The sequence below is a fragment of the Anabrus simplex genome, chromosome 2 (genome assembly GCF_040414725.1).
Source record: "Anabrus simplex isolate iqAnaSimp1 chromosome 2, ASM4041472v1, whole genome shotgun sequence".
NCBI classification, from domain to species: Eukaryota; Metazoa; Arthropoda; class Insecta; order Orthoptera; family Tettigoniidae; genus Anabrus; species Anabrus simplex.
The window spans coordinates 213028913-213055298 of record NC_090266.1 but is presented as its reverse complement, the minus strand read 5'-3'; the positions used below and the strand labels follow the sequence as shown (position 1 = coordinate 213055298).

Sequence of the window (26386 nt, the reverse complement as noted above, 5' to 3'; positions counted from 1 at the left end):
TCGATCAGATGTTGAAGGACGGTATTATTAGGCCCTCTAAGTCAGCGTATTCTTCGCCTATTTTTCTAGTACCGAAACCCCAAGGAGGTTTCAGGCCTGTCATTGATTACAGGGCTCTCAATCGGAAGGTGGTGTTACAATCTGTGCCCCTTCCCGACCTTCATTCTTGTTTTTCATGGTTTCGTAAGGCCAAGTTCTTCACCATCTTGGACTTAAATCAGGCCTATAATCAAATTCCCCTTGCCGAAGAGTCTAAACACCTTACAGCGTTTGCCACGGACTGGAATTTATACGAATACAACCGCGTGCCTTTCGGGCTCCCCACGGGGGCAGCCGTGCTCACTAGGCTACTAGATAGGGTCTTTTCCGACATCAAATTCGAGTACTTATATCACTACTTAGATGATGTCTTAGTATTTTCAGAGACTTTTGAAGAACACCTAGATCATCTGCGAGAAGTTCTCGATCGCCTTCGTAAGGCTGGGTTAACTGTTAAGTTGTCCAAGGTTGCCTTCGCTAAGCCCTCTATGTCTTTCCTAGGGCATATTGTGTCACCCGATGGTGTAGCAGTTGATCATTCTAGAACACAGGCCATCCGTGATTTTAAACCTCCCAAGGACATTAAAGGTATCGCCAGGTTCATTGGTATGGTGAATTTCTTCAGAAAGTTCATTCCTAACTTTGCTAATAGAGCGGCGCCCTTAAACCTTCTTCGTAGGAAAGGCATCAAATTCGAGTGGGGACCTTCTCAACAAGCCGCTTTTGAAGACCTTAAATTAGCTCTTTGTAATGCCCCTGTACTTGCTATGCCTGATTTCTCGAAGAAATTCATCGTCCAAACCGACGCGTCGTCGTCAGCAGTAGCTGCAGTCCTTCTTCAAGAGACTGAACTAGGGAGGCGACCCATCGCCTATGCGTCTAGGACATTGTCGGCTCAAGAAGCCAAGTATTCCATCTATGAGCTCGAAGGTTTGGCAGTCTTATTTGCCTTAGAAAAGTTCCGTCTCTATCTGGAACACGTTAAATTCGACCTGGAGACAGATAACCAAGCCTTAAGCTGGGTCTTAGGTAGGCCGCGTCGTACTGGTCGTATAGCCCGCTGGGCTATTCGTATTTCCGCCTTCCAGTTTGATGTTAGACATATCAGAGGTACCGAAAATGTTGTTGCTGATGGACTCAGCCGTATGTTTCATAACGACGTAGAGACCCACGAACCGGTCGACAGTTCATCACCTTCCGAGTCCATACTATCTGGTGTTAATGCCATCTTAACAGATGCTCCCATGCTTTTTAGGGATATTGAGAAATACCAACGTGAAGATCCGACGCTGGCTCCGATAATGGAAACCCTTTCTTCTGGGGAACATGCTGTCCCTTATGTTCTGAGGAATGGTGTTCTATGTTGCCCTTCGAGGCATGATAAGGTGATGAAAGTTGTTGTTCCAGCGGTTCTTGTACCTATGATCTTCAAATACTATCATGAGACCCCATTTGGGGGGCATCTTGGAATCTTTAAAACTCGTGAAAAGATTCGTGAAATGTTCATATGGAAAGGTATGGACGGTGAAATTCGGGAACTTGTAAAAGCTTGTAAATCTTGTTTGATCAGTAAACCCACCATGTCCACTAAAGTAGGCCTTTTGTCTTCTCATCAAGCGTCGCGCCCCATGGAACGCCTGTATATTGATTATGTAGGACCCTTCCCCCAGTCGAAGGGAAATGCCAACAAATTCATATTTGTATGTGTAGATGGTTTTACCAGATTTTCTTGGTTATTTCCGACTAAGCTGGCTACCGCTCAGTCCACCATTACCTGTCTAAATTCTATTTTTGCTTCTTTTGGTCCGTGCCAATATATTGTATCTGATAATGCTAAGGCGTTCACATCAAATCTTTTTCGTAAATTCTGTTTTGACTTGTCCATCTCTCATGTAACCACTTCTGCTTATTACCCTCAACCATCTCTGGCTGAACGGGTTAATCGTAATCTCAGGTCCGCACTTATCGCCTATCATCATGAAGATCCTTCCAGGTGGGACACGTCCCTGCATTGGTTAGCTTTTGCTTTGAATTCGGCGATTCATGAATCTCGTAAGTTCACTCCAGCTTCATTGATGTTCAAGTTTGTTCCCAACACGCCGCTCTCTAACCTCTGGTCTCTGAGTGACATTCTACCCGAGACAATAGATCCGGACAATATTAAAGATCTTTGGAAGAAGGCTAAAGCCAATCTTAAAGTGTCTCATGAAAAGGTTAGGGAAAGGTATGATCGTGGACGGAGACCCACCCCTTTGAAGGTAGGTGACCAGGTTATGGTCAAAAATTTTGTTCCCGCGGGCAAGCTTGCCCCCAGATTTCATGGGCCTTGTATCATTCTCGATTTTCTTACGCCGGTTACCTTATTGCTAAGTAATCCAGCCACCGAGAGGATATTTAGAGTTCACCTGTCCCAGGTGAAACCGGTGTAATTTCTGTGTTAACTTGCTTCATATTATTTTGAAAGGATATGAAGGTTATATTTTTTTTTGAGTTTCACTTTTAAGGCATTCTGCCCCTTCTATAATATTTTGGGTTTTAGATGTAAGCCTTTTGTAAAACCCACCCCGATCCGTTAAACTGCCATCCTGTTCTTGCCACGGCCATTACCACGCTCCCGTCTCCTGCTCCACCTTACACTGTGGCTTCATAATAGTAAATGCCATGGATATCAACACGCCGCTGGCCCCTCAACCTCTCCACAAGCCTGTACCCTCAAAGAAGATGATAGTCCAACACAATTCTGCCGCCTAGCTTTAATGTTTCAGCGCCCCCGCAGCCGCGCAGCGCCGTGCAGCGACTGGGGAGGGGGATGGGCCCCCTCCTCTCCAGCGAGGACGACATGTGCACGGCGAACCGGAGCTCTCCTCCCGGCCAAGGCTGACGTGCGGCGCACGACCTGCTACTTGCCCGCAGCCTGTATATGTTCACCGCGGGCGCGGCGTGCTTCAACACCTCTGCTCCCCTCATAGTGCGGGCGAGCGGTATCTCAGGGTACTTGAGGGGTCCGAGCGGCCGCCTTTTGGACGCAAGCTGCAACGGCCGGTCCGGCCATCCAACTTCATCAACATCAACTACATGGACAGTTACTATAAGAGATAACTACATTTGGGAATTCAACAGCAATATTTGGTGGACCGTGCAAAAAATTTTTCTTCACTTCTAAGTATTAAAAGTTTATCTTCAGAAATTCAAATTCTACAAACTTAAAGACTTTCATTCACCTGCAACAACAACATTTTGAAACTGAATTAAGAAATCTTGTAAATGCTTCTGCTATCTATCTTCGTATCAACATCATTACTTGGACTTTGTTTCAAACTGATTTCATGTGTCACCCCTGGAGGAACTTTTGGGGGGGGAGGTCTGTACCGGGCGGTACACCTCTACACCGTTTATTTAAAAGTTGCGCCAGTTGAAACTCCTCTTCTGGAGGAAGGTTGAACTTTATCTACTCTATTAATTCTCTACTTTCTCAGAAGATGTCACCACGTGGAAAATTTTGAGTTTTTGAACTGTGTCACTTTTGATGTGTTTTTGTTTCGCTTGAAGTAAGAAGTGTGAACTTTCTCTTCTAGAGGACACTACTGAAGATCAACAATAGCGCACCCTAGTGCGGAGTCAAAGAACTATTTTGTTGGAGAAATTTTTATTTCAAAAGTTTGTTTCTTGTTAAATTTCTTTCTGTTATTTGTTTAAGTTGGCTGTATACCCCTCTTTTTCCCCTTGTTTTAGATTTATCCAATCCCGAATTTCTTTTAGTAATTTCTGACCAATCTGGTGTATCTTCCCCCAACTTGTATCTGTTGCGGGGTCCTATCCAATAAAAACATTGTGGGCGGGTGTTTTCATTCCCCTAACGCCTAGAAACTTCCGCGAGAGTATATAAACTGCTGATTTTAGGGTCTCCGGGCCACTTCTGTTCCATCTTTCAGTGTATTAAGTACATACCAGGAGGCGGGAAGCGCCTCTTTCCTCGACGGCGGTCAACAATAAGGTAATGGCCGATTAATAAATTCTTTCTTTTCTTGCTCAGCAGTTTAACTTTCGGGGCGGGTTCTAAGCGTTCAACCATGTAACCTTTTCCTAAAATGTAAAAACAACTGGTATCTATTCTATTTTAAAACGACATATCGGGATAGAGAGTGCTTAACCCTCTCGAGCTCCCACTCACATCGTCTTGAGGTGAACTTATTCTCTCAACCAATTCTTCCGTAATGTAATGTAAATTGCTATTAAGTCACCTCTGTAGTATGGGATTAGCCCTTGTAATAACGGCCTAGTGCCAAAGTAGGTTTTAAAATCAAAGTGTATTAGGAGTGCAAGTTCGCCTCCTCTCAAATTGTTTTAGAGGTCATTTAATTAACCTGCTTTTCATTTAATAGACCTCAGTAGATTGGGTATTTTACCCCTGTGTTTATGTCCGTTGAGGACAACTTGAAGGTGGAGTTTGGTGTGGCCTAGGAGAGGCTTAAATTAAAGAGCGTGTGGCTCTTTTGGAAACGGAGTGTTGTATGCCTCGAGGAGGCTTTACTGTGTAATTTGGAGCAAGTGCTCCAGGGGTTGATTGGGGTCTTCTGCCCCTTTGTTAAAATTTGTATATCGGAAAGTTGGGCTAGTTGCTCAAAAATTGTGAACTCAGGGCTCGAAGCCCAAACTCTGTAATCCCTGTAATTGTACATTTCAAGTTGTGTTTCGGCTACTAAGTACCTGTTCTTTGTTATTACTTAATATTGAAAAGGAAATATAACCTTGTTAACTTTTACATTAACTTTGATTCCGTAGTTTGAGACCCATTCACGCCCGCACCTTCTTACACCTCTACCTACCACCAAAACACGGTAACAATAATAATAATAATAATAATAATAATAATAATAATTGCTTCGCATAGAATGTAGTAGTTAGGAATGCTAGTGCTTTTTCCGAGTGGTTTACACTACACAGACACAAGTGCATTCACAGACATTCATGTAATGCAAGTAAAATTTCCAAGTGAACTGTGCTTCTGGTAGGTCGCTACAAACATTCAGTTCCTTTAGAATTATAATTCTAAGAGTACAGTTATTCCATCAGACGTTCTATTTTTCGACGTGAATAGGAATAAACTGTGTTGTGATGAGTTCCAATGGACAGTGCAAATATTAATTTTGCATAAAGACTCTATGCAAGTGATAGACGTCAAACTTTATTTTTTCTTGTGGAAAGCCACCACAAGTTTTCCAAGTGCGACTTATTTTTCAAATTTTACGTTTGGGTTCTAAGTTAGAACTGAGTCAACGATTACAATTCGCAAAGTGCTGTGGTTTATGTGAATCATTCCTATACTCGTGGGCCAGTTACTGTAAATGTGGACACTCGCGTAATATAATCAGTAAGTGGTTACCCCGCTCCGGGACCTTCAAGAATCAACGACGACCCATTGCTATCTACAAGGGACCGTGGTTTCATGGTTTAGTTGCTGCCTATAAGGGATCGTGTTTCCATGGCTTGATTGCTGCACACGAGGGGTGGTTCCATGGTTTGGTTGCTACCTATAAGGGATTGTGGTTCCATGGTTTGGTTGCTACCTATAAGGGATTGTGGTTCCATGGTTTGGTTGCTGTGTATAATGGATTGTGGTTTTATGATTTGATTGCTGCCTATAATGGATTGTGTTTCCATGGTTTGGTTGCTACCTATAATGGATTGTGGTTCCATGGTTTGGTTGCTACCTGTAATGGATTGTGTTTCCATGGTTTGGTTGCTACCTGTAATGGATTGTGGTTCCATGGTTTGGTTGCTACCTATAATGGATTGTGGTTCCATGGTTTGGTTGCTACCTATAATGGATTGTGGTTCCATGGTTTGGTTGCTACCTATAATGGATTGTGTTTCCATGGTTTGGTTGCTACCTATAATGGATTGTGGTTCCATGGTTTGGTTGCTACCTATAATGGATTGTGGTTCCATGGTTTGGTTGCTACCTATAATGGATTGTGGTTCCATGGTTTGGTTGCTACCTATAATGGATTGTGGTTCCATGGTTTGGTTGCTACCTGTAATGGATTGTGGTTCCATGGTTTGATTGCTGCCTATAATGGATTGTGGTTGCATGGTTTGGTTGCTGCCTATAATGGATTGTGGTTCCATGGTTTGGTTGCTGTGTATAATGGATTGTGGTTCCATGGTTTGGTTGCTGCCTATAATGGATTGTGGTTGCATGGTTTGGTTGCTGCCTATAATGGATTGTGGTTCCATGGTTTGGTTGCTACCTGTAATGGATTGTGGTTCCATGGTTTGGTTGCTACCTGTAATGGATTGTGGTTCCATGGTTTGGTTGCTACCTGTAATGGATTGTGGTTCCATGGTTTGGTTGCTACCTGTAATGGATTGTGGTTCCATGGTTTGGTTGCTACCTGTAATGGATTGTGGTTGCATGGTTTGGTTGCTGCCTATAATGGATTGTGGTTCCATGGTTTGGCTGCTACCTGTAATGGATTGTGGTTCCATGGTTTGGTTGCTGCCTATAATGGATTGTGGTTCCATGGTTTGGCTGCTACCTGTAATGGATTGTGATTCCATGGTTTGGTTGCTACCTGTAATGGATTGTGGTTCCATGGTTTGGTTGCTACTTGTAATGGATTGTGGTTCCATGGTTTGATTGCTGCCTATAATGGATTGTGGTTCCATGGTTTGGTTGCTACCTGTAATGGATTGTGGTTCCATGGTTTGGTTGCTACCTGTAATGGATTGTGGTTCCATGGTTTGGTTGCTGCCTATAATGGATTGTGGTTCCATGGTTTGGTTGCTACCTATAAGGGATTGTGGTTCCATGGTTTGGTTGCTGCCTATAATGGATTGTGGTTCCATGGTTTGGTTGCTACCTATAAGGGATTGTGGTTCCATGGTTTGGTTGCTACCTGTAATGGATTGTGGTTCCATGGTTTGGTTGCTACCTGTAATGGATTGTGATTCCATGGTTTGGTTGCTGCCTATAATGAATTGTGGTTCCATGGTTTGGTTGCTACCTGTAATGGATTGTGGTTCCATGGTTTGATTGCTGCCCATAATGGATTGTGGTTTCATGGTTTGGTTGCTGCGTATAATGGATTGTGGTTCCATGGTTTGGTTGCTGCGTATAATGGATTGTGGTTCCATGGTTTGGTTGCTACCTATAACGGATTGTGGTTCCATGGTTTGGTTGCTGCACACGGGGGATCGTGTTTCCATGGTTGGGTCGCTGTCCATCAAGGATGATCTATGGGAACTACTTCACTGTAACCAGCACAATTGTAAGGTGAACCTTATATGAATAAATTTAGTTTCATGAATTTGGAACTCGTTGTAGACAGGACCTCTCTCTGTACTCAGCTCCAGGTCTACACCCAGCGTGCCCTGTGATTAAGATATCTTTACGCTCCGTGCCTTACTATCAAATAATTTCCTGGTACAATATGAGGCTAGGAACCAAACTTGCCTAGTAAATGAAAATCAAACATATCGGCTTGAAAGTGCTGTAAGGAGTTAAGAATATCGTTCAGGTTCCAAGTAAGTGAATCCTTTTTTAACAAAGAACACGGTTGTAAACACATCAACTTTTATATTTAAATTAGGCATCTGTTAAAACATTGGACGTGGTTATAATTGCTTTTTCATGATCAAGAACATAGAACTTACCTTGACATGGCTTATTTAAAAGTAACTTTGTTTAATGATTAAAACCTAAATGTTAGGCACCTTTAAACAGCCAGCAACAGACAGCGAATAGTACAGAAGTTAGAGTATGCAATGATGAGAAAATACGAATTATTTTTGTCTGCCATTTTGGATATCTTCCTTCGACTTAAGTAACTGAAGTTGATATGAGCTATATGCCATATTGAAAAGACCATTCCTTTACTTCTGAAGGAAATTAAATGTGTGTGCGTGAGATAATAATAATAATAATAATAATAATAATAATAATAATAATAATAATAATAATAATAATAATAATAATAATGTTATTGGCTTTACGTCGCACTAACTACTTTTACGATTCATAGAGACGCAGAGGTGCAGGAATTTAGTCCCACATGTGTTCTTTTACGTTCCAGTAAATCTACTGACAGGAAACTGTTGTATTTGAGCACCTTCAATTACCACCGGACTGAACCAGGATCGAACCTGCCAAGTTGAGTTGTGTGTTAGGAATACAGTATTTGTAAGTTAAAATTGTATAGAAAACGTAGAGGGGAAACGTATGAGCAAGATTTAAGAAAACCGAACTCGATAGCTGCAGTCGCTTAAGTGCGGCCAGTATCCAGTATTCGGGAGATAGTGGGTTCGAACCCCACTGTCGGCAGCCCTGAAGTTGGTTTTACGTGGTTTCCTATTTTCACACCAGGCAAATGCTGGGGCTGTACCTTAATTAAGGCCACGGCCGCTTCCTTCCCACTCCTAGCCCCTTCCTGTCCCATCGTCGCCATAATACGTATCTGTGTCTGTGCGACGTAAAGCAACGTGTAAAAAAATAAGATTTAAGAAATTCAAGTGCTGAACTTATGAGTTAATTCAATGGCTAATAAATAAAGTATGAACATTTTTCGTAAATAGTGCAGGGAAGTATAATTTGTTGCTACATTCAAAGCTGCGCTTCTGTCCATTTAGAAGTTAGAGAGGTTGTTACCGCTTTAGTGGTCCACTTCACGCAACCTTCCTGACACAAAAAGTAACCGGCTGAAAATTGTAAGTCCGCGCCCTAAAGAAAGGAGTATATTATCAGTAGAGGCTTTTGGCTGGTTAATACGTCTGTTCATCGACACTTTCGGAAAGGGTTTGACTCATAATATTCGACAAAAACTGCACTAAACGCTCATTGCCACATTCTCAACACAACAGAACTACGCAAGTTTATTGGCAAAGTGTGTATTGGACCAAAGAGTAAAACAAACCAAAACAAAACCCTATGGCGCAACAGCCCCGAAAGGCCTTTGTCTATTAAGCGACCGCTGTTCAGCCTTTTACGAGGTGACATGTGGTCAGCACGACGGGTCCTCTCAGCCGTTATTCTTGGTTTTCTAGACCGAGGCCGCTATCTCACCGTCAGATAGCTCCTCAATTGTATTCGTGTAGGCTAAGTGGACCACAGAATCAGGTAAAAATCTCTGACCTGGCCGAGAATCGAACCCGGGGCCTCCGGGTAAGAGAGAGGCACGCTATCCCTACACCGCGGAGCCGGCATAAAGAGTAAGGCGAGAAGTATTTCATTATGAAAGGTCACAACACACAGTTTGACGCTGATTCTCTCTTACAAGAGTCCATACAACTTGTATGTCAGGAAGTGTGCATATATCGCAACATTAAACATTCGAGCGAGTTGGCTACGCGGTTAGTATCACATAGCTATGAGCTTTCATTCGGGAGATGGAGGGGTCCAAACTTCCGATGTCGGCAGCCCTGAAGATGGTTTTCCTTGGCTGTACCTTAATTAAGACCCTGGCCACTTCCTTTCCAATCCTAGTAATTTCCTATACCATCGTCGCCATAAGACATGTCTGTGTCGGTGCGACATTAAATGAATAACATTTAAAATATATCGACGGCTTTCTTTTAAACTTTTTATGTCCCAATGCTCTTCCTACCCATTATATTCCTTGCTTTCTAGACCGGGGCCGCTATCTCACCGTCAGATAGCTCCTCAATTCTAATCACGTAGGCTGAGTGGACCTCGAACCAGCCCTCAGGTCCAGGTAAAAATCCCTGACCTGGCCGGGAATCGAACCCCGGGGCCTCCGGGGGAGAGGCAGGCACGCTACCCCTACACCACGGGGCTGGCAAAACAAATTGAACCTTAAATATATTATACTGTAGGAACGCGTAAATTCGCCATGTAAACAACATCTCTATAATACGGTATGGTAAGATCCATTTTTCGTTACAAATGACCATAAGAAAATTAGCACAAGGAAAATTATTCTAATGAACTGCATATAAATACGTGGCTTGGAGCCGTAAACAGTCTTAAGGAATATAACGGGTGGGAAGAGCATTGGGGCATACGAGATTTTAAAAGAAAGCCATAGATATGTTCTGTACATTTATTCTGTGTGTATGAAATCAGCTACATTTCTATTCAGTGTTTTCTCTCTGCTGGGACATAGGGTATATCGTTAAATAAAGTCAATGTATAAGATTTAGTTACGTCTCTTACCTGGTGTCGAGCTTCTTCGATGGGATTATGCCTAGCCGGGAAAGCAAAAGCACAGCAGTGGTACGGGTAGGTAAGCTGCGCTTCTTTTATGTTCTGGAATGAACACAAGTTTGGTTTAAGAATCGATTTACATTTAAAATGATCTTGCTCTTTAAATAACGTAGAATATTTTCATAGCTTATTCGTAACATGCCTAAAATGACTTTCATCAATTTCCCTGAATCATTAAGGATATCTAAGGACGAGCTTTGAAGACTATAATAAGCAGCAGGAAGAATTATTTATACAATGATTATATACTAATTTAATTAATCAATACTCTTCAACGATTGAAATCAGTTCATATATACATGAATAAATACATTCGCAATTAAAGAAGATATTTTTGGAACATAAGGCTTGGCATTTCTGATTTAATTTTTTATATAGCAAGTCCCTTTATGCCTGTGAATTAACTAGAAAAGTTCTTCAAGTAAACGAAAATTTCTTAAAAAGTAACAGCTGTATTTCCGTCGTTATATTTGGTGAATAAATTTAGATGATCAATTGTCTCGCATTAGAATAGCTCTTTCTACATTTGGAAATATTATAGCTACTAGGGTCCTCAACTTATGAGTTAACTCCATGGATAATAATGCATGACAAAGTACGATTTTTGTTCGTAAATTGTGCAGTCCACTCTAGTTTAAAACCATAAATTAAACACAAGACAAACACAGGTTAGAGAATCTCAAATGGGAGATGGATACTGAAAATGAGTCTAGTCATTAATTAAAACCATAAGAAGCAACTTAATATATATACATTAAATCCAATGTAAGGGGCTTCCTTCTTCCATGGCTGACACGTACGGTGAAGTGGTAGACCGATGGAAACACCTTGAGGCTCTCTGTGTCTTCAATGCGAAGTACCTCCAGCTCGTGCAGGCCCGTCGTAGGGAGTTGCGTCACAGAGGTCTCGGAGAGGTCGCTTGGAAAATAGAAATTTGCTATTACTCTGATCAATAGGTACCGCAAGATATTAAGTGAAAATAACAATAAATTGTACAATAAGTTAATGGAAACATGCATCACTACGTACAGTTCTAAAACGAAATAAATTTATACAGAGATTCCCTTCGTTCATAATTGCTATGGGCTATTTGTAAATTTGTTATAGTATTATGGATCATTGTGATCACCTGTAATTTGAGTCACGTTAATAATAGTAAAAGAAAGAAAGTCGTATACAAGTAAATGTTTTGTCTCTTATCTTTAAGGTCATAAATTCGGCTCAATTAAATAGAAGTTTGCAGGGAATATTTTGGGCTGTGTCATGGAAATTACTTTCATTCATTCTAATTATGTCATATCTGCCTTGAAAAATACTTAAGTACTGGAGATCAAAGTTGTATAGCTATAGTGTTTACTACTTGTGATTTAACAATTTACTGTAACATTCTAATTATTTTTGTCAGTCGACGTACAAATACCACGTTTCAGATCGATAATCATTAACTCACTATAGACGATTGAGCCGATTATTGTAACTTGAAATTGTGATGCCAAGTTCATATCTGAGAAGAGGGCAACATCGGTTGGAATATTATAGGATGAATAAAATACAACCATACTGTGTGTCCTTCAAGTTGAATGTTGAAATCTAAAACAAAAACAAAAAGGACGGTAATCCCTAAACATTTTACTTTGTAGCCCTGTGCTGAAGTTCTCTCTTCTTTTTTAGTAGAAGGAAACATTAGGGGTGAAAAATATTGAAAGAATGAGAGGTTAAATGCTTCGTAAGGTAAAACTCTCAATCGATGGGAACCTGTCGTCATAATAATCACCTATTCATGCCTTAAGAAAAAACTTGGGTAACGCAAGAAAATACAATATCATATAATCTAAAAACACACACATGATTCAGTGCAGGACGTTTTTTGTTACATTTTCCATCCACATTGTCAGAAAATTGCTTAAAGTAATTATAATACTTCAAAGACATTTATTTTACTGACCTGATCGTGCTACTATTACTGCAGATGTGGGATGTCAATGAAGTGGTCGGCGCAGAGTGGAAGAGAACAATATTTAGATCGCACTGAAAATGAAAACCTACAACCTGTTTTACAGTCATTGACCGGGTCAGGGATGTAATGAATGAATTATATATAGGCTATTTTTACGATGGGGTCGCCACTCCCAAAGTGATGTATATTAATGACTGATAGATGCTACGAAATGAGAATGGAGAGTGTTGTGGAATGAAAGATGACAGGGAAAACCGGAGTACCCGGAGAAAAACCTGTACCGCCTCCGCTTTGTCCAGCACAAATCTCAAAGGGAAGACCGGGATTTGAACCACGGTATCCAGCGGTGAGCGGCCGACGCGCTGCCGTCTGAGCCACGGAGGCTCCTTTAGATCGCACTAAAGCCACATTTTTACATTCAACATCCCTTTCGTATTCAAGCAGTACAATCTCTAAAGTCACACTAATTGCATTTTCAATGCCATAACCTGCATTCTGCCAAGAATATTGCAATTTAGGCTTATATGTTGGTGCTGAAAATTGATTGTATATCACTGAGCCTCCCCTGTGAACCATTTGACCTTGCCACGGTGGGGAGGCTTGTGTATCCCAGTGAAACAGATAGCCGTTATGCAGGTACAGCCATATCGGATGTGTATCTGACGAGAGACCAGACTAACGAATGGTTCATCCAAAGGCGGTAGCAGCGTTTCGCAAGTTGCAAGGGCGAAAGTCTATATCGTCGCTTAAGAAACAGCACCGCGTATCTGACAATGCGCTTCCTCTCCATTATGTTCCTTAAGACTGGTCACGCCTCCCAGCCACATACTAATATGCAGTCCATCAGAACAATTTTCATTGAGTTCATTTTCCTATGCGCGTGTGTAAAGGGAAATGAACCTTATTGTACTGTTGGAATGCATGTTTGCATGACATAACCCCATCCTAGAGTATGATGTATTTAAGGTTCATTTTTCTTTACTCAAACGCATAGGAAAAGGAACTCAACGAAAATTGTTCTGATGGACTGCATATCCACGTGTGGCTCGGAGGCGTGACCAGACTTAAGGAAATTATTGGACATGAACAGTAGTGTCAGATACGCGGTATTCTTTCTTAAGGGACGATATGATTGACGGATATGGCCTTGTAATAATACTTAATATGACTTAACTGTGTTGATACTGCTACACGGCTGAAAGCAACGGGAAACTATAGCCGTAACTAACTCCCGAGAGCATGCAGCTATCTCTGTATGAATCAATAATGTACTGATGAAGGTTTAGTCCCGGGTAAAATATTTCGGAGGTAAAATAGTCCCCCATTCGGATCTCCGGGTGGGGACTACATGAGAGGGGGAAATCATTAAGAAGATTTATATTGACATTCTGCGACTCAGAGCGTGCAATGTTAGAAGTTTAAATCGCTGTCGTAGGTTAGAGAATCTGAAAAGGGAGATGGATAGGATACAGTCAGACGTAATTGGTATAAGTGAAGTACGTTGGCAGGAAGAGCAGTATATTTCTGGTCAGGCGACTACAGAATTATCAACACAAAATCAAACAGAGGAAATGCAGGAGTTGGTTTAATAATGCATAAGAAAATAGGGCAGTTGGTAAGCTTCCAGGAGAAGCATAGTGAAAGGTTAAGATAGACTGCAAACCAATGCCACCACAATAGTGCAGGTCTATATGCCAATTAGTTCAGCGGATGGTGAAGAAATCGAATGAATATATGAAGAGACAGAAGATTAATAAAATATATCAAAGGTGACGAGAATCTAGTTGTGACGGGAGACTGGAATGCGGTTGTAGGCCAAGGAATTACAGTAGGAGAATTCGGATTGGGACAAAGGAATGGATGAGGAAGTCGGCTGGTTGAATTCTGCACCGATCATGATTTAGTCCTTGCTAACACTTGGTTCAAACACCACAAACGACGCTGTACACGTAGGGGAGATCTGGAGACATTAGAAGGTATCAAATAGACTTCGTTATGATTAGGCAGAGATTCAGAAATTAGGTGTTGGATTGCAGGACTTTCCCAGCAGCACACATGGAATCTGACCAAAACTTGTTGGTCGTGAAATACCATTTGAAACTGAAGAAATAGAAGAAAGGAAAGAATGCAAGGAGACGGGATCTAGACAAATTGAAAGGAAAGAGTGTGAGGTATTGTTTCAAGGAACGTGTTGCACAAGGACTAAATGAAAAGGCTGAAGAAAATACAATAGAGGAAGGATGGACAGTCGTGAGGCCAGTACGTCTGCTGAAGAAAGTTTTGGAAGAAAGGAAAGATCAACTAAGAATCAATGGATAACTCAGGAGATACTAGAGTTGATCGACGAACGATGAAAGTACAAGAATTCAAAACATGAGGAGGGCGGAAACGAATACAAGCGATTAAAGAATGGAGTGGATAGAAAGTGCGGACAGCTAAGGAAGAATGGCTGAAAGAGAAATGCAAAGATGTTGAAGGTTGTATGGTCCTAGGAAAGGTAGTTGCTGCATACAGGAAAATCAAGGAAACCTTTGGAGAAAGGAAAACTACGTGTATGAACATTAGGAGCTCAGATGGAAAACTACTTTTAGGGAAAAAGACAAGGCAGAAAGATGGCACTTGTATCAATTTAAAGACGTAGATGATATGGTTACGGAGCAAACATAGGCTGTTGGTAGTGATGAAATGGGAAACCTAATTCTGAGGTCAGAATTCGATAGAGATTTAAGAGAAATAGGAACAAGGCACCAGGAATTGATGACATTCCGTCTGAATTACTGACTGCCTTAGGAGAAACTAGCATGGCGATGTTATTCCATTTAGTGTGTAAGATGCATGATACAAGAGAATGCCATCCGATTTTCGGCAGAATATTGTTATACCTATTCCGAAAAATGCCGGTGCTGACAAGTGTGAAAACTACCGCACCATTAGTTTAGAACCTCACGTTGGTGAAATGTTAACACGTATTATTTGCAGGAGAATGGAAAGACAAGTTGAAACTTAGTTGGGAGAAGATCAATTTGGCTTCGGAAGAAATGTACGTCTGATCTCAGAAGACCGATATAAGAAGGACAAGCTAACATACATGGCGTTCGTAAATCTAGAAAAGGCATTCGATAATGTTGATTGGACCAAGCTATTTGAGATTCTGAAGGTGATCGGGATCAGATACCGAGAACGAAGAATTTTATACAATCTGTATAAAACTCAGTCTGCCATGATAAGAATAGAGGCTTTTGAAAAGAAGCAGCAATCCAGAAAGGAGTGGGCAAGGCTGCAGTTTGTCCCCCCTCCCTTCTTTTCAATTGTTTATATAGAACAGGCGTTAAAGGAAATCAAAAAGGAATTTGAAAAGAGAATCCAATCCAAAGAAAGGAAATCAAAAGCCTGAGATTCGCCGATGATATTGTGATTTTATCTGAGATCTGGAGAAATTGCTGAATGGTATGGACAGAGTCTTAGTGAAGGAGTACAAGATGAAAATAAATAATTGTAAGAAGAGTAATGGAGTGCAGTCGAACGAAGGCAAGTGATGCACGTATTATTATATTAGGAAGTGAAATCTTAAAAGAAGTAGATGAATATGTTACTAGGGTAGTAAAATAACTAGCGATGGCAGAAGAAAGGAGGGCATAAAATACAGTCTAGCAGAAGGAAGGAATACCTTTCTAAAGAAAATCATTATTGCTAACTTCGAATATTGATATAAGAATTAGAAAGATGTTTTTGAAAACTTTCGTATGGAGCGTATGAAAGTGAAACATGGACGATAAGTAGCTCAGAAAGAAAGAGAATAGCAGCTTTGGAATTGTGGTGTTACGGACGAATGCTGAAGGTGTGATGGATAGATCGATTCACGAATGAAGAGATACTAAATCGAATTGTTGAGTGGAGATCGATTTGGCAACATTTGACTAGAATACGATATTTTATTTATGGCGTGTTTCTTCCGAACAGACCTGGTGCAGGTCTTCCGAGCTGGCGCCGTATAGGCGACCTGCGCGTCTATGAGGGTGGGGCCCTGCCTGTGATGAATTCTAATGATGAAGGCGGCACACACACCCAGCCCCCGAGCTAACGGAATTTATCAATGAAGTTTAAAATGCTCGACCCTGGACAGGAATCGAACCCGGGACCCTCTGGACCAAAGGCCAGCACGCTAAAAAGAAGAGATAGACTCTTAGAATATATCTTAAGACAACAAGAACTTGTTCAGTTGGTTTTTGAGGGACGTGTACGAGTTAAGAACGCTAGGGTTAGACCAAGGTTTGAATATGGCAAGCAGATTAGAGCAGATGTAGGTTATAGTAGTTACTTAGAAATGAAAAGATTGGCACAGGATAGGGTGGCATGGAAAGATGAATCGAACCAGTCTGTGGACTGATGTCTCAAACAACAACACATATCACTGAGTGAATTCTAATGATGAAAAGCCGATTATTTACTTTTACTTGTGGCTCTTCGAATTGTAGTCTTACAAAACCAGCGATTCTTCTCATGTAAAGCTTATAGTACACAGCGAGAGTTTGGCAATATTTTGTGGTATTTGGGTGGCAATATCTTAAGTACAACATCTTTTTTTTCGGAAAACATGCATCTAGAAGGTTACGATATATGTGACCTGACCAGGTATCACACAAGTTGGAAAACGTTTCATATATTTTTTCTTCATTTTGCCACGTTTGCCTGACTCCAGACATTTTATTTCAAGTTTTCTTGAAACTTCCATACTGAAAGTGCCTTATGTCTCTTGAAAATAGATATCGTGGCCTCCTCTACATTATTTTCCTTGAGACTGGTCACTCCTCTCAGCCACATATTGATATGCAGTCCATTAGAAATTTTTCGATTAGTTCATTTTACTATGCTAATGAGTACAGGAAAATGAACGTTAAATGCATTATAGGAGTGCGTAAATATGTCATGCAAACATGTATTCCTACAGTGAGGTATGGTAAGATTCATTTTCCTTTATCCATTAGCATAGGAAAATAAACACAAAGAAACAACGAAAAGGGAAATGATGGATAGGAAATGTATCGTCAGGTATGCGGTATTGCTGCCGCACCGACGATATGCAGTTTTATAGCTAATCTGCCACTCACTGACAAAGCCACATAAATTGTATAGCTCTGTGTAGAACTATGTTCAGTCTGCAACATACAGGCTGTAATTTTCTCTCCTCTGTGAGATAGCGTTGACTTTGAAGACATTTCATAATGAAGCTAACCTTGATCACAGTTCCAAACATATCCTTTGTCCATACTCTCCTCTGTTACAAATCTGTTCACTTCCTCCACAAACTCTTGTGGTTTCTGACGTATAATATTATCTTCTTCTATGTCCTTACGTGTGGCGAATGTTGTAATATGCCGGGATAAAATTCCATATTCAGCCTTAAGATTGTCGATGAAGGTACTTGAAGTTTTGAAATTATCCAGGCCAACCATTTTAGACGCTTCTAGTGCCCACATTTGCAGATGCCAATAGTGAACTGTAGTTTTATACGCCCTTGATCTAACAAATTGTGACATTACATGCTATTTTTTTAAATTTGACAGCATGTTTCCTTTGAATTAAGCTCCTTCTCGTAATTTGCTAGTCACTTAATATAAAATGAACTTGCGATTTGATTTACCTCTATTTCACTTATAGCGCCTCATTATTTTACTATAGGACTTGAAGCCACGATTGTAATAGTCTTCATAAGTGTTCTCCAGTATGCTGTCATCAACATATTCTAATACACTGAGCTTCGACATTTAGGTGGAAACAGTTCCTACGCATTTCGACTTGACGGTTCCTATTGTTATGGAGATGGAAGTCTTGTACTTTTTGAACAACCATCTACATGTGTAGGCTCTTCCTCTCCTTCAAAATCAGTACATCTCTCCAACGTAACATCACGCATTTCTGTGTAATTCTCACACTATTTCTTCATTATTATCAATTGTAATGTATTCGCGAACTCCAGATCATCGACACCGACTGTGATTCCACATTCAAAATATCACAACTTTGTAATATTTTAACATTTTGACAACATTCATGGGATTAATTCTCCTCAGATGCAAATGTACACAGTTTTCCCTGTAGCCCGGGACAAAACACTCCAAGAGATGCACTCCTGCTGCAGCTATACTTATCAGTGGAAATAAAACATGCTACCATCTAATCGCTCTAGTAGGAAACTGCTGAGTTTTGCATGGAAAAGTCACAAACCACTGCTTTTATGATGAGCGATCTACATTTTAAGTATGTTTTCGTGCGGTTCAGAGCGATGAAGGTCAGGGGTGTCCCTTGTAAGTACCGTATGTCAATCAACAACAGTATCACTAAATGTCATATCCCATTCTATGTAAATCAAGGGTTCCCAAACTGGTAGATCAAAAGGAGGAGTAATGAATGTTTATCTGATCGACGTCCGTCCGTGTCCATAATATCTGATCTTCAGTGTCGTGGAGTTAAAGATTCAGCTTCAGTACATGAAATATGTCACTTGTCATAGAATTAAAGTCTCCATGGTCTAGGGTTTGGAGGAGGTATCGGCAGATATATTCAGAGTCTGACTGTCCATGAACAGGTCATTCTTGTTTAACAACAGCAGTTCTTTGCTCGTGTCGTTCGATGAGCGTTGTGTACAGAATGTATAGTCGCTCAAAAAAGGTTGAGCTGTTGGATATGTACGTTTCTCGCATTTAGTATTTTAAAAAATATTTTAACTATTATCAAATATAATTCGCCTCTCACATACATACAAACCCTTTGGAGGTCCATAACGAACTTTATATCCATATGCTCAGTTGTTTCTGAGGAAAGTGTACCTGCAAATATCTTACACACCATACCCTGCGCTCATTCATTTTTGAGCGACTGTACATAGGGCATAGCACGTAGTATAAATGACTCGTATTTTGGATATGTTCTCATCAGCCAAGATGATTTTTCCCTTTGTCCGAATCATGAACGTGGCGATTTTTGTCGTACTGGTCCGTGTACAAACTACTGTGAACAATGATGAACATGATGCTTGCCTGGGACATTTCGACACTTTTCCGCTTTTCAGCCTCATTCACCTGCAATTTACCGACATATCATTTGTTTTTAATTAAATCTTACCTTACTGACACTTTGTAAAATAGTACTCGGAAGAATAGAATCTGAATTAATTTAAATTCACGAAAAATAAAAGTAGGAAGAGGTGGATTTACGAGGGAAATTCGTTAAAGTAGTTTATTCTATGGTGTAATATGGCCAATGTCCCCAACTTTATATTTTATGTAAATCTGATTTTGATGGAAGTTGCTTTTGGAGAACTCATTTATTTTCTATTTTTAAATTCCTTTATTTAAATTTTGTTCCTTTTATGTTCAAACGTTGAACAAACGTTCAGAGAACTTATTGTAGAGAATGGAAAGCCTAAGAGTCTAAGGAATAAAATACAGTACAGTAAAACTACAGTATTTAGGGAATCTATGTCAGTTCGTACGCAAATATTACTACTAATTTAATTATGACCCTAATATTTGTTAACAAGTAACAGTAGGTAAACGCGCTCTTGACATCTTCCAGAATTAATTCATCTCCTACACGTCACCCTTCTGACCATGGTGAACTCCATTAATTATTGTGTGGTGTTTGTTGCGTCAGACTTTGCTGTCGACACTGTCGGCCATTTGCCGGCAGTTCCATGTGCTGGACACTTAAGAAAAGCAAAAACAATTGAATGTAGTAATGGCCGCTATGTTTTGTAGAGTATGATCTAAGCTGTATAAAGAAGTGTTTTAACATTAAATTCAGTGCAGACCCATTGTAAGACTTCATTAAAATATGTTCCTGCGTGTAATGGTATTACACAACATTTAGTGGCGACCGCGACAAGACATTTACAACTTGAAGAAAGAATCATTGTACCCACGTGGAATATGGAGCGTGAAAGCCTCGATAAATTACTGAAGCAAAAAGGAGAGCGACAAGGACTTCGTTTGCAAAAAATGCTAAACAGGTTAGTGATTTGACTGAAGAGGAAAATGTTAATATTAGGGAACTTCAATTATTATCCACCTTGTTAGAAAGTAAGATAGCGATTTTGAACGAACTGGATTCGAAAGTGCTAGATTTGTTATTAGATGATTACGAGGCTGAAGAAAATAGAAGGGGCTGACGAGTATTAGAAAAAGTATCTTGACCTTAGATTGCGTATTTCGGGAATACAGGTTCAACAAACCGAATATGAAGCGGGTAGTGTTGGTAGTAGGTCTAGCAACCAACAAACCAAGAAATTCAAGTTGCCGAAGTTAGAATTCCGCACTTTTGGAGGAGATTTAAAGGAGTGCTTACCATTCTGGAGTCACTTCTCAAGAAGAGATGAAGATCCCGAAACAGCTGTGGAGGATAAATTTCAGTATTTAATACAGGGAACAGTAAAAGGATCACGTATTAGGCAGGTAGTTGAGAGTTTCCCCCAACACGAATAAATTACAGCAAAGCAATTGAAAGCCTAAAATCTCGTTTTGGCCAAGATCTACTTGTGGAGGTTTATGTACGTGAGCCCTTGAGGTTAGTTTTACACAAGGTCTCGCAATCCACATCCAGAATTGCATTGTCTCAACTTTATGATCAGTTGGAAGCACAGTTGAGATCACTAGAAACGCTTGGTGTCACAACGGACAAGTGTTCCTCTATCTTATTTCCCCTTGTTGAATCTTGCCTCCCCCAAAACTTATTCAGAATTTGGCAACGCAGTATTCCGTTTACCTCTGCTACAAATGCGAAATCGTCGCCATAAGACCTATCTGTGTCGGTGCGACGTAAAGCACTAGAAAAAAAAACAAATGCGAAAGACTGTCTGGAGGGGTTAATGAAATTCCTGAAGTCGGAGGTGGAGGGTGAACAGAGAATAAACCTTGGTACATCTGGTTTTGACTTAAACTGTGAAGGGACAATGAAAAACTGAAGCACAAGAGGAAGGATTCAGAACAGAATTACTACAGCTATTGGGTCATTAACATCAAATCAACGTATGGATGACAAATGTGTGTTTTGTGAGGGTCATCACACCAGTACAGATTGCTTCTCCGCTATAAAAATGTACATGGAAAGTAAACAGAAAATGTTAAGGGAGAAGGGATGATTTTATATGTGTCTGAAGACTTTGTAGGCTGAAAAACATAAAATGTATAATTTGTGGTGGGAAGTATGTTGTTTTAATGTGCTGACAGTTGTTAGATAAACAACATACTGTCCCCAAAGAAGTTAGCAACAGTGAAGAAAATGCAACTCAGGAAGTCACGTTGGCTAATGTTTCCACTTCGCCTAAGGTGTTGTTATACACGCTTCGTGTGAATGAAAGATTTGATAGAAAGACTGAATGTGTTCGTGCTTCAGTGGATATGGGCTCCCAGAAGTCATATATTTTGCGAAAGACGGCTTTAAAAATGGGTTACACTTCAGTGCGAAAGGAAATCGTCTCACATTCTCTTTTTGGTGGTGTGACAACACAACGGAATGAATATAAAGTTTACAGGGTGCGTGTAGGGGACCTGAACGGTGAATTTCGGTGTAATTTTGAAGTTTTAGACCGAGAAGTGATCTGTGGAGACATTTCACACGTTACGGAAGGGAAATGGGTGAACGAGCTGAAGAAATTGAAAATAGATATCACCGATAATGACGCAGGTTTGGGGCCTATATAAATACTTACTGGGGCAGACGTGACTGGCAAACTTCTAACAGGAAAAAGAGGATTGCTGTCGTGTGGTTAGGTTGCAGTGGAGACATTGTTAGGCTGGAGTTTGATGGAAAATATTCCTAATACCAAGATTAGTGAAGAAAATGAAGGCTTGCTTGTAACTTCCATGTTTATTAAAGAGGCAAGTATTACTGATTTGTGGAGGTTGGATGTAATAGGATTTCGTATCCTGTAGAGAAAGTCACGAAGAGGGAATGATAAATTGCAACGAAAGATCATTTTCTCCAAAGTGTTCATCGCACTGAAGAAGGTCGATATCAAGTTCGGCTACCTTGGACTGAGGGGCATCCTCTCTTGCCATCAAATCTGAATCTCGCTGAAAGAAGTCTGGGTTCGATGAGGAAGAAATTATCTGAAGATCTTTTTCGAGATTACAATGAAGTGTTTGAAGATTGGCTGGCTGAGGGAATTATAGAAGAAGTGCCTGAATCTGAACGTTTTCATTGTTGTCACTACTTACCGTATAGACCAGTTGTAAAGGAAAACAGTGCAGCTACAAGAATCAGACCTTTTTTGATGCTTCGGTAAAACTAGGCAGTTCTCCATCTTAAAAAATATGCCTTGAAACTTGTCCAAATCTGATTGAACACATCCCAAGTGTACTGTTAATATTTAGAGAAAATAATATAGGAGTGGTTGCTGATATTATACGAGTATTTTTACAGATTGGTACTCACCCTGAAGACAGGAACTTTCTCTGTTTTTTATGGTGGAACTGTTATAAAAAACTGGAGGTTAGGGTATTCCGGCATGCAAGAGTGGTTTTTGATGTAAAGTGTAGTCCTTTCCTCTTAGGATCTGTAATCGAACACCACTTACTGAGAGAAGAAGATTCAAATCAGTTCCGTACAGAAAAGTTACTGCACAGGTTTATGTTGATAATGTTGTTTCTAGTGTGGGCACTGAAGCTAAACTCAATGCATTCATGTCAGAATCGGTCAAAGTCATGGCAAAGGCCAAATTCGAGTTTAGGGGTTGGGAATGGTTAGTTGAAAAATGTCATTGTGCTCATGATAACTCTTATTCTGTAGTATTGGGTTTGTTGTGGAATCGAGAAAGTGTTGCACTCAAAGTTAACATGAGTTGGATTAGAGATTTTCATTTTGATACCATTACCAGGAGAACAATCCTGTCGATCTCTCACAAAGTGTTTGACCCTATAGGTTTTAGTTGCCCTGTTATGTTGTGTCCTAAATTGCTCCTGCAGAAAATGTGCAGGATGGAACTTGTTTGGGATACAGAAGTTGACGATACTATTAAGAAATAATTTATGTTGTGGTATGAAGAACTCCCTCAATTAGAAGAAATTGGCATCCCCGATGGGTACAGAAACCTGTGAATACAGAGGAATGCGCTTTACGCACCTTTTGTGATGCCCGTCAAAAGGCGTATGCAGCAGTAGTTTTCCTCAGTGTAGGGACAAGCGACAATGTTCAACTTCATCTGTTGGCGTCCAAGACACGAGTCTCTCCTATAAAGAAGATTTGTATGCCTCGTTTGCAGCTTATGACTGCAACTATAGGAGCAAGGCTTGCGAAGTCAGTTCTGGATGGATTAGAATGGCAAAATGTGAAGACTTGGTTCTGGGGTTATTCTACTACAGTCATTGCGTGGATTACCAGGGGATACAAACGGACGGTCTTTTTGAGAAATCGAGTTGATGAAATTTGGAACATTACTTACTCTGAATCTTCGGAGTATGTTCCAGGGGGAACTTAATTCTGAAGAGTTACCTCCCAGGGGTTGCAAAACTAAACAATTAGTTGCTTCTAGATGGTGGGAAGGACCTTAATGGTGAAGGAATCACCAGAAAAGTGGTTTTCACGCAATGATGATCCCAAAGAAGATGAGATTAATATAGAAATGTTTAGATCCCCAGCTGTTGTGAATGTTAACTGTTTGGTTTCGGAGAATCAAAAGGACTAGTATTTGAAATACTTCTCTAATTTTGTAAGAATTGATCGCATGCTGGGGTTGTTGCTAAGGTTTATACATAATAGACGTTTACTTACAGATCTGCGTCAGGGAAGGGAGTTTACTGTGGAAGAGTATGCCACTGCAGAGAGAAGAGTTGGTCGGTTTATTCAAGAAGACTCCTTTTCTGGGTTGAGGGACGACAGACTGCGAAAGCTCAGAGTGTTCCAAGACCATGAAGGAATAATTAGGCTGAAAACAAAGATCGCCTACAGAGATGGCCATGAAAAACTTTCGTCAGCCTGCTGTACTTCCATCATAACACGAGGTAGTGAAGAGGTTGGTCATGACTGAACACAAGACACAAGAACACGTATGATTGCAAATGCTGCTAAATAACCTCAGATAACGCTATTGGATTTTAAAAGTTTGGAAAGCTATAAGGTCGGTTTTGTCCAAGAGATACAGTGAAAAACATCTTGAAGTTATTTCACCTCCACTTCCATACAGTCGAGTACGGGATGCTACCGTGTTCGAGATCGTTGGACTGGATCTAACCGGGCCCTTATATCTACTAGGTGGAATTAAAATGTGGGTGTGCCTCTTTACTTGCGCGGTGTTTAGAGCTGTCCATCTTGTATTGGCATCGTCAGTCTCGACAAAAGCATTCTTGCAAGCACTCTGTCGATTTGTGGCTCGCAGAGGAAGATGTTTTGTTATCTACAGTGGCAAAGGGACGAACTTCACGGGGCTTCTAATTTTATTCGAACTCTGAACTGGGAGGATATATCTAAGTACAGCACTGCTAGGCGCATTCAATGGCGTTTTAATCCCCCCAGTGCACCTTGGTAGGGTGGATGGTGGGAGCGCTTGATACGCCTTCTCAAAGATTTATTGAAGAGGATGTTGGGTAGGTCATGTCTTACTTACGAGGAAATGATGACTACATTATGTGACTGTGAGAGTTTGATGAATTCTCGACCTTTGACTTATATCATGGAAGAAGGTTCTGAACTAGTGCCCCTATCTCCTTCTTTATTTCTGCAAGATATAAGGAAGATTGGCATTCCTGATCTCGATACGGTAGACACACAGAGCCTCAAAAGGAGGTATAGGTACCGACAAACTTTGAAAAGGGATTTGAGGAAAAGATTCAGAAGTGAATATTTGGGGCAGCTGGTGTTACATCGTGAAAAAGAGGGCACCCGTACTGAAGCTGTGGGGGACGTTGTATTGATTGGATGTGACAATCTCAAGCGTATTGTGACCGTATCGGTCATATACATATTTATTAATTATTTTAGGCAGTGAAAAACCTTTGTTAAGCTCCCTCGTACATGTTACAGAAAGTTGCATTAGGTTGCACATGCTTACACAACCTTTCTAGCCTGGTAAACACCACTCCGTCTTAATTAAAAGAATCCACAGATAGAGAGAGAGAGAGATGACAAATGTCAAGCCAGAAAAATCGATAATGATACCTCCACCCGTTAAAAAATGTCCGAAACGCAGCGATGCCAGTTTGCAAGCTTCATTTGTATGATAAGATTTCGAGATATGGATAACAATTAGTATGGGAAACCTCGGGATGTTATATGGTTTAATAATAGACCTCTGGCAAAATTCCAATTTTTTAATAATATATTAACGTGTGGAAAAATACGCGATCATTTGCATTATATAACAGCTAAGCGTCAGCACGCTTGCTATGTACGCAGCACCCTCATGGAAGACTCTGTAGGGGCATTATTTTGATAATTAATTTTAAATAAACGGCCGATCGACGCAGGTTCCGCACATAACTAGACTACTTAAGAGTCTGAGTCACACGTTTGAGTGCATTACCGATGTCATACGACACGTTGAACTATTAATTAAAAAAGTAGTGGGGATTTGCCACTGTCTCTGGCGTGAGTGGGGGAAATCTTTTAAAAGGGATGGCGGTGATGACACCAGTATCCACTTGACGCGAAGGATTCAAGATAGAACCACGGTTTGCTGGTGTCCTGATTTTATTAATATTTCAGACTGGAAATATACATTTTACATCTTCGAGACTATTATAATTATTTACAAATGATAGTATTAAAAGGGTTGAAGTAATGTGACCGCAAGAACAGTGTTATATTAGTTTTTTAAAAGTGACACAATATATGTTAATATCATTAAAGTGTTACAGTATTTTTTTGTTAAAGTGATGCAACATATGATAACATCTTCAAAGTTGTGATAAGTGTAGAAGAGGACCATGGATTATGAACGCGCTTAGCAGGAGTAGCAATGGACACGAACCTGTGACCTACGTCACTGCCATGGAAGCTTAAAAAGAAAATGAGGGCTTTTTCCTGGGCTCTAGCCTTGGATTTCACGACATGATGATAAGTACTAAAATGTAATAATTTTTCTAAATAAATGCGCGGTTATTTAACATATAGATCACATAAATTAGATTAGAAATGTAAATTGCATGTATTCTTGAATTAGAGAGAGAACTTGTGAG

The 26386-nt window shown here is 40.4% G+C and overlaps 1 protein-coding gene across 1 annotated transcript in view; it reads right to left on the bottom strand.

Moving 5' to 3' along the window:
• Positions 1-26386, bottom strand: part of LOC136863491 (lutropin-choriogonadotropic hormone receptor) — a 207931-nt gene that overhangs the window by 78924 nt on the left and 102621 nt on the right. Inside the window, exons 4-5 of the mRNA XM_068225963.1 lie at positions 11062-11179; positions 10211-10303 (exon numbers count right to left, since the gene is read on the bottom strand). Of these exons, the coding sequence (XP_068082064.1) occupies positions 10211-10303; positions 11062-11179 (211 nt within the window). The remainder of the gene's footprint in view (positions 1-10210; positions 10304-11061; positions 11180-26386) is intronic.